Source organism: Rosa chinensis, chromosome 1 (genome assembly GCF_002994745.2).
Source record: "Rosa chinensis cultivar Old Blush chromosome 1, RchiOBHm-V2, whole genome shotgun sequence".
NCBI lineage: Eukaryota > Viridiplantae > Streptophyta > Magnoliopsida > Rosales > Rosaceae > Rosa > Rosa chinensis.
Genome location: NC_037088.1, coordinates 59,915,929 through 59,925,112, shown reverse-complemented (window position 1 = coordinate 59,925,112; position 9,184 = coordinate 59,915,929). Strand labels below are relative to the sequence as shown.

At 37.4% G+C, this 9,184-nt stretch overlaps 1 protein-coding gene across 3 annotated transcripts; it reads left to right on the top strand.

Moving 5' to 3' along the window:
* The first annotated feature begins 482 nt into the window (after positions 1-482).
* LOC112189069 lies at positions 483-8,939 on the top strand. 3 transcript variants are annotated; one of them, XM_024328341.2, is made up of 24 exons: positions 483-731; positions 1,016-1,131; positions 1,416-1,500; positions 1,649-1,702; positions 1,844-1,935; positions 2,050-2,153; positions 2,490-2,565; positions 3,050-3,509; positions 3,795-4,130; positions 4,326-4,535; positions 4,673-4,771; positions 4,862-4,934; positions 5,367-5,494; positions 5,603-6,251; positions 6,388-6,629; positions 6,710-6,834; positions 7,019-7,136; positions 7,323-7,378; positions 7,500-7,587; positions 7,678-7,867; positions 7,944-8,012; positions 8,088-8,194; positions 8,282-8,344; positions 8,506-8,939. In XM_024328341.2, exons 1-24 carry the CDS (start codon positions 681-683, stop codon positions 8,611-8,613), a joined length of 3,699 nt encoding a protein of 1,232 aa, XP_024184109.1. In that variant the 5' UTR covers positions 483-680; the 3' UTR covers positions 8,614-8,939. The 3 variants fall into 3 exon arrangements, with proteins under 3 accessions (XP_024184109.1, XP_040364673.1, XP_040364692.1); XM_040508739.1 differs by having other exon boundaries at positions 484-731; positions 8,091-8,194; XM_040508758.1 differs by lacking the exons at positions 483-731; positions 1,016-1,131 and having other exon boundaries at positions 1,428-1,500; positions 1,827-1,935.
* Positions 8,940-9,184: the final 245 nt, after the last annotated feature.

The window sequence follows — 9,184 nt, the reverse complement described above, 5'->3', positions numbered from 1 at the left end:
ATTGTCTTACTTATCCACTATACAGTACCAAAATCATCCCACTGTGATGCTTTTCTTAGTCCATTATACCATCCACATGGCACAGCGAACGTACTGAAAATTTTTCTAATCCAATTTCAGTATCGGCACGATATATCAGCCAAATTTTTTTTTTTTAATTTGGAATGTCATTTTGTTGGACTCGATCGTACTGAAAAACCATTCCATTCAATTTTTATTTTTTCGTCTAAAATGTGTTCATCCACCAAAAACTCTTTTCAATCTCACCACTATTCGTTGGTCCCAGTATCATCATCAATTTATTATTTTCCACTAATTAATTATCCCTAATCCCCAATGAATATGAACTTTGAAGTGGTTATGCCTAATCCATGACAATGAGACTCAAACGACAACACTAAACTTCTTCTCAAAAAAAAAAAAAACGACAAGTCGACAACACTAAACTAGACCAAGTCATATATATAAAAACGCCCTCGTTTTTGAATCAATGAATCGTACGGTCAGTAAGTCCTCCTCCGCCCTCGCATCACCGTCCACCTCACACTCAATTCGCGCCCCACCATCGTCGTCGTCCGAAACGTTTCAGAAACCGAAACCAAACGCCATATTCTTGTTTTTCCTTCCCTCCTTTCAAATCAGACCAAGAAACAAGAAACAGTAGCTGCATCGTCATCACTATGTTGGCTAAACTCTTCAAAAGACCCTCACAAAAACAACATCATCCTCAGGTTCTCTCTCTCTCTCTCTCTGTAATTTGATTTCAGTTACCAATGCTGCATTTCTTTATCTGAGGCGAACAGAGCTTCTACGGAGCTCAATGTCCATCATGAATTATTTGAATTTTTATAACAAATCAGGATCGAATGAGATAATGTACCAAATGTGATTGGTTTTCTCTGGAAATGCTTAAATTTTTGATTTTTTGGTAAAAAAAAAAAAAAACAATGCTTGATTGGTTAGGAGGGAAAAGAAAGTGCTTGATTGTATAGTTTTGGGGTTACTGATGCCACAGGCAAGGGTGTCACAAGCTGATTTGGATCCAAGAATTGTTTTTCACTATGGGATTCCATCTACTGCATCGATTCTCGCACTTGATCGCACGCAGAGCTTGCTGGCAATTGGAACCCTGTGAGTTACTAATTTACCATCCCTAGTAAAAAATTTCCGAATTCATTTCGTCTATTCTAAATGTCCACAATGAATGCGTTTTGTTTGCCACATTATGTTGTTCAGTTTAGTTGAAGCGTTTATTGATCAAATAGCAGAGTTCTTGAATGATGAGGTGGTTTCGCAATTTGTTAGAAACTTTTTGAGTGTGGACTGTCTAGAAAAGCTAATGAGTATGTCCGGCGGTATTGTCCAAAAGATAGGAGCTTTTTAACTTTGGTGACTTTATTCTGGACTGAATGCAGGGATGGCAGGATAAAAGTGATCGGTGGCGATAATATTGAAGGGCTTCTGATATCTCCTGAGCCATTGGCCTTTAAATACTTGGAGGTTAGTGTTTTAATTGCAGTTAGTAGTTAGTAATGCTGTTTTCTTCCTGTCAATACTCTTCTGTTCGGTGTACCATTGTCGCCTTCTATTCCATCTTCCTTTTCTCTGACAAGTTGACAGTCTGTATTTTTATTCTAAATTTTTGCAGTTCTTAGAAAATCAAGGTTTTTTAGCTAGTGTCTCAAGTGAAAATGAAATTCAGGTACTGATTTTTATCCAAATTTATAGTTAATAATACGTTTGCTACTAGGGACTGTCCAGTATCAATATAATTGTGTCGTCTTCAACATCTGCTACGGTACTAACGGTATTGACTGGTTTAATAGGTTATTGATGTTGGCAGGTTTGGGATTTGGAACAGAAGCAAATAGCCGGTTCTTTACAGTGGGAATGCAATATAACTGCCTTCTCTGTTATTTATGGCACCAATTACATGTACAGCACTAGTAGAACTGGTTATTGTGGATACATCTTCATTTATTATTCATTGGCTGCATATACAAGTAATTCTAGGTGATAGAATATAACACCACATATCATTACTGTCAGGTATATTGGAAGCGAATATGCAATGGTGTCTATGGTGAAGTATGATGCTGAAGATCGAAAAATCAATTTACTGCCATATTATATTACTGCAAACTTCATAGCTGGTAATTTCATAATCTCTATATATGTGGTTGATGCCATACTTTGTTGCAATGCAAACCTCGCATTAGTCTCTGATTGGGGAGCAGGGGGTGGGATAATTAGCATTACTATTTCATCAGCCTGACAAATCAAGTAACATCTCTTACACGATTATTTTGTGTAATTAAAGAAATTCAAATTTTATAAGGTTACTGAGAACCACAAGAATTTAGAGATGAATTTCATTGCCTTTGACTACAAGAATTTCAACACTATGGCCATTTGTGCTATGTCAACACTTCTGCAGCTATGTATTGTGTACTATATTCAAATGCTAAACTTATCCATCAATATTGCAGAAGCAGCTGGAATGTCATTGCCTGATAATCTTTCTGTTGTTGGAGTTCTCCATCAACCTAGTTCTCAGGGAAACAGGCAAGAAAAATCCTTATGAAAACAGTGCCGAGATTTTTCTATATAACCAATGCACTAGGCTGTCACATGTTTTTCTACTGTTGCAAACTTAGTTTCTTGTTGAGATTATAATGCTTCTAATCCAAAAGAAAATTGACAGGCTGAGCTGGAGGGGCAAGAACATGAGGGGTTGAGCCTTTTAGGCATATAGTTTACAAATTGAATTATTCTTTTAGTGATTATCAGAGTCGATATGGCCTCCTTTTAATTTAGGGCCTAAGCTTGATGCATCACTATTTCCCTCAGTTGACAAAATATGTTTTCACAATTGACGCATGCGCATATACATACATATAAATTTATGTGTATAGCTACTGTCATTTACATTTTCTTATTCACATCAACTAAAATACTAATTCATAGATGAAACAAGATGCTGCAGTTTCATATGTAGTTGGGTTATTTGTTCTAGTTAGCACATTTAGAAAATTATGTCCTTTTGCAGACTGCTGATTGCATATGAGAATGGTCTGATTGTTCTCTGGGATGCTTTAGAAGATCAAGTTGTGCTTGTAAGAGGTTCCAAGGACCTGCAAGTGAAGGAAGAAACAGTCCATAATTCTTTTGAAGGCACAAGAACTGAGCTGACTGATGCTACATCAGACAGCAAACAGGTGGAGAAAGAGATAAGCTCTCTTTGTTGGGTATGCGATGATGGGTCAAGTCTTGCTGTTGGCTATGTAGATGGTGATATAATGTTTTGGGATATATCAACTGCTGAGTCTACCCAGGATCATAGATCTAAAAAGTTAGCTAACAATGTTGCGAAGCTAGAGTTATCATCAGATGACAAGAGATTCCCTGTCATAGTTTTACACTGGTCTGCAAATAGGTTAAGTCATCATCCTAGGGGCCAACTCTTTGTTTATGGAGGTGAAGGAATTGGGTCTGAAGAAGTTCTCACGGTATGATTTCAACTCAATTGATCTTGTTTTGTACTTTGTTGTTAGTTCTGTTACTTATATCTATGTCCTTGTGATACTCAATATTACTGTTAGAGGTACTGGTAAACAAATAGTATTTGTTAAAGACAGATTCATTTCAACCCTTGACAATAACAGTTAAGAATTCATGTAAAGCATTTCGCTCTGGAGACTTGCATAATTAACTCTGCATGTCTGCTCCTGGATCTAGATATTTCATTCGTCTTCTCTAATTCAACTTTGCAATAATTTCTCTCTAAATCACAGGTTCTGAGCGTGGATTGGTCTTCAGGAATAGAAAGTCTGAAATGCATAGGTCGTGTGGACCTTACACTTGTTGGTTCATTTGCAGATATGATTTTACTTCCAGCAGCTGGTGCAATGGAGAACGGTGAAACATTGCTATTCACTTTGACAAATCAGGGACAACTGCATGTCTATGACAAGGCTTGCTGGTCTGCCTTAATGTCTCACCAAAAGAAAAGGACTGATGGGACTGCAGTGCAGTCTCCTACGTTTATACCTACTACTGAACCGTGTATGACTGTGGCAAAGCTTGCTTTGGTGGATAGAGATGGGAAATACTCCTCAGCTTTGTCCAAGGTAGTGTTCTTTTGTGACACAATCAACTCTAGTTACATTGCATCTTGGTACTATCATCAACCATCACTTAGGTTTTCTATAATAATGAGATTGACTCGGCTGAAAAACTTCACGAAGCATATAGAAGGAGAATTCAAGTATTCTTCCTCTTCCCTGTCTCTTCCTTTGTTGATTTTGTGTCTTTTGGTCATTAAGGAAGTTTCAGTTGACAAGTCTAATGCGAAACACACTTTGAAGAAGGGGGGTGCAAAGTGGCCTTTGACTGGTGGTGTTCCCAGCCAACTTTCTGATGCTGAAAATTTTCATGTCGAGAGACTATATGTAGCAGGATATCAAGATGGATCTGTTCGACTATGGGATGCCACCTATCCAACTCCGTCGCTTATATATGCTATAGGTCCTGAGGTTGGTATGCTGTCAAAACTTTTGTCAAGTCTACACAAACAATTTTTATGTTATCAAAATCATTATTTTCATTTGACAGTGTACTCGAGACTAAATTTCAGAAAGTCATTTTTTTTCTTGTTTTTTATGGATGGAAGGTAAAAGGCATCAGATCTACAGGTGCAAATGGAACAGTCTCAGCATTGGAATTTTGTTCTCTTACTTTAAAATTAGCTATTGGTGATGTGTGTGGTCTGGTAAGAGTCGATTGACCTTGTAGATACCTTTCTGTTAGGTGATCATTGTATGATACTTCAATGATTTTGTTCTTGTTTGAGATGATGTAGGTTCGTCTATATAAACTAATTGGGAGTTCAGATGAGACAGAATTGCACTTTGTGACAAAAACAGAGAAGGAAGGTTGGTTAATTACATATCTATTTACTGAATGTAGATGTCTTTACATATTTCTTATAAATAAAAGAATTTAGATATATAAAAATCCTCGACATTTAACTGCACACAGAGAAGGATGCAATATGCAGGTTTAAAAACTTTGTTGAGAGCTATGAGATGACTCTCTCTCCCTATAGGTGTAGATGTAGATTAATGCAATGGGCTCCGAATGGTTGTGATGGAACCAATCTGTAATAAACTCATATTACATCATGTAAAGATGAAGATTTATCATCTTCTTAAGATACTATGTGAAATAAACTCACACATAGTTTTTCATGCTAGTATCATGATTGAAGCAAGCTCTCTCTTCAATAGTGAAACTTGCTGGTGTACCTTATTGCTTTCACTGTACCTGTTTATTTTCTTTTCTAATAAGAGCTATACTGGTTGCAGTTTATACTTCACAACAAGGTAATGGGCCTCGGTGCACAGCTGTGTTTTCTATTCTTGATTCTCCTATATCCATACTACAATATGCAAATTTTGGAGCAAGACTGACTGTGGGATATGAATGTGGCCGGGTGAGAATCATTTTTGAAATTTACAATACTAAAACTGTGCTCTTAGATGTCAATTGAAATTGCAAATGAATATATTTCAAGAATTTATGTTTCCATTTCACAATACAGGTTGCAATGCTTGATATTAGTACATCGTCAGTTTTGTTTCTTACAGACAGTGTCTCCAACTCAAGTTCCCCAGTCATCTGTCTGTCTGTGAAATCATTTTCAGATACTAATAGCATATCACAGAGCCCAAAGGGCTCTGAATCCAAGAATTCGACTGATCCTCAAAATGGAATGAATCCAAAGGATTCTGAATCCAAAACTTTAAGTGATTCTGGAAATGAGTTGGCAATCCCAAAGGACTCTGAATCCAAGAATGTGGCTGACCCTGAACATGGAATGAGAGTAAAAGATGCTGAATTTAAGACTTTGAGTGATTCTGGAAATGGGTTGGCAATCCCGGAGAACTCTGAATCCAAGAATGTGGCTGATCCTGAACCTGGAATGAGTGTAAAAGATCCTGAATCCCAGACTTTGAGTGATTCTGGAAATGAGTTGGCAATCCCAAAAGACTCTGAATCCAAGAATGTGACTGATCCTGAACATGAAGATCCTGAATCCAAGACTTTGAGTGATTCTGAAAATGGGTTGGCGTTCATTATGACCAGAAATGCACATGTTGTTATTTTAGATAGTGCCACTGGCAATATGATCAGGTCTTGGCCCATGCATCCAAAAATGGATTCTACTGCGATTTCGATGTACATTATAGGTGAGTATTTTCAGTCGAAACATAGATATCTCATGTTTTTTTTTCTTTTGCTTTCCTTTTTGTTATTTTTTGGTTGGGGGCAAAGGTGCTGTTTTAGAAATTTAGAAAAAATAAACATAGATATCTTCCTTTGCAGAGGATGGTGATGTTTTATTTGATTTGTCGAGTGCAAAAAAGGATTCTTTAGACTTACCTCAGAAAGGCGTAGCTAAACATGATGACGTACCACCTAATGCTGACTCTGGAGGGACACAGCTTGTAGTTGACCAGGATACCTCCACCAAAACTGCATATTTTTTGCAGAGATCGGTGAACATGTGTGTTTTACTTTGTTGTGACTACACATTGCACTTATGTTCATTGAAGTCTCTGCTTGAGGTGCCTTTTAATCTTCTTCCCATTTTAATTTTCAACATCTCAATATCTCTTTTTACAAATAACTGAAATATTCGTTCTAGGGTGATAGTAACTGCATTCTGAAGGTGAATCTTGTAAAACCGTGTTGTTGGACTACAATCTTCAAAAAAGATGGAAAAGACAGTGGATTGGTTATACTAAATCAGACAGGAGTCTTTGAGATCAGGTGAAGCACAGGTTACATGCCTTCTGTGCTTTGTTGCTGTGAAATCTGATTTCTTCTTTATCAGCAAATACATATAACATGTAGTGAATTTAATGCTTTCGGCACTGATTCTTTTTATCATTATATTTGGATTATATTGATATCATAAATTCTACTATGGAAGTTGAGACCGGTTTTCAAGCAGGTCTTTTCCAAATCTTGAAGTGGTCAGAGATATATCATTAATGACGATTCTAAGATGGAACTTCGTGATCAACATGGATAAGACATTCTGTTCCTCTGATCGTGGGCAAATGATTCTGGTGGGTTTACTTTTTTCATTTTTGTTAAGAATTTATATTAGGTGTAGGATATCATTTACTACAGGGTTGCATCTGCTTCACTATCTCGACACTCTTTAACTGATTCACAATGCAAATCGTATCCCAGAGGTTGGCACAGTTTTGTGTTGGACTCTCTAACATGAATTTGTTAATTTTTTTTTTCAGGTACATGGGTGTGAATTAGCTTTTGTATCTCTTTTGGCCTACGAAGATGACTTCAGGTCTCTCTCTCTCTCTCTCTCTCTCTCTCCCTCTCTCTCGCGTGCTTCTCTCTAAACTTGGAAGAATGAATTCATTGCAAGATAATACACTTATACCTACTCAATGGAGTTTGTCACTTAGGATTTCGGAGTCCTTCCCTTGTCTTCATGATAAAGTGCTTGCAGCTGCTACAGATGTCATTGCTGATTTATCTCAAAGACAGAAACAGGTTCAGTGTGTAACTTCAACCTTCATCATCATTTGTTCTTTTGGTGATATGAAAGTCTAATTCTCCTTTGCTGGACATCTTTCACTACAGAGTGCTGCCCATAGGATTTTAGGAGGTATCATTAAGGGCTTAAAAACTGGTAAAACGGATCAAAACATGGACCCGACTGGAAATCATGAAAAATATTGTGCGAATTTGGAGAGCTTATTTTCAAATCCCCCATTCTTAAAACCTTCCACAGATGTGAAGGATGGCCAAGAACCCGTGGTGCTTAACCTAGGTACTCTATCTCGTGTTCATCATCCTTCCCTCTACCTTCCTTCTCTTTATAATTGCTTTCAACTGTCCTGGTGCAGATGATATTGTAATTGATGGCCCTATTACTGTCTTGCCTAAAGATCCAAACAAGAAGAATGAAAAGAAAGGTATTTATGTGTACCATATTATATTTTCCAGGTAGACAGTTTATTTAGTGCTGCTGATGTTTCATGTTTAATTAGCAGACAAGGGATCAGAGAAGAAAAAGTTATTTGAAGGCGCAACTAGTGATACAAAGCCAAAAATGAGGACAGCTGCAGAAATCAAGGCTAAATATAGAGAAACTGGGGTAATCACCATCATTTAAATTGGAAAAAGTTTAAATGCAACATTTCTATGATCTTATGTTCTGATCATCGGTCATCAATGGTTGCAGGATGTCTCTGCAGCAGCTGCACGTGCAAGAGATATGCTTGCCGAACGTGGGGAAAAACTTGAGGTATGGCTTTCCACTGATGAATGCCTCAGCTCCCAATTGACAAATCTGGTTTTTCTCTTCATGTGGTTTTATTCAGTTGTATAGCTTCTTTTCAAGTAGTAGGGCAATCCATGATTCATCTGGCTAATGGGCATCTCATGCCTCTTTTTTGCATATATCAGAAACTCAGAGAAAACACAGAAGAACTATCGAGTGGAGCTCAAGACTTCGCATCGATGGCAAAGGAACTCGCCAAGAGAATGGAGAATCGTAAATGGTGGCACATATGACAAGTTAGCACCACCTTCTCTATCAGTTAGTTACTTAGTTTAGTTGAATCTCACTCTTCTGAGCGAAGAAACCCCCACTGAGCGTGTACTTATTTTTTTTTACTCATATCGCACTATGCATATGATCCATGTTTCTTTGTACATGGGGCATAACCGAGCGTAGGCAGTGTGTAAATAATAGCTTAATAAAACGTTCTACTCGTTTTCTATGTTTCTGGTTTGATCATTCCGACCAAAACGAGTAAAACGACTCGAGAAAAACTGGAAAAAGGAAATCTTCTTTTTGGATTTTTCATGAAACACGTGCGATTGAAGTTGAAGTTGAAGTTTGAACCTTTTATTGTGGACCTTTTCCAAACTGGATGATTGATACTCCATTACGGAATCACCTTTAGTTATAATATTGGGACAGCCGGTTGGCTGAAAGCCACCACATGAAAATTGGTGGCAACTTCATGCCTAACTTGTATATTTTTTTCCAAAAGTTATGAAACACTCAATTGATCATAGTCTTGTAAAGAAAAGAGGTTCCCTTATTGCTAAATTATTGGAAGGGAATGGTTCAGTTTTC

What these genes read in the sequence shown, in the direction of transcription:
- LOC112189069 (XM_024328341.2), top strand. Translation starts at nt 681, where the DNA reads ATGTTGGCTAAACTCTTCAAAAGACCCTCACAAAAACAACATCATCCT. An exon ending in GATTTCGATGTACATTATAG is followed by an intron (nt 6,252 to 6,387) that starts GTGAGTATTTTC and finishes CTTCCTTTGCAG; the next exon opens with AGGATGGTGATGTTTTATTT. An exon ending in CTAAATATAGAGAAACTGGG is followed by an intron (nt 8,195 to 8,281) that starts GTAATCACCATC and finishes CAATGGTTGCAG; the next exon opens with GATGTCTCTGCAGCAGCTGC.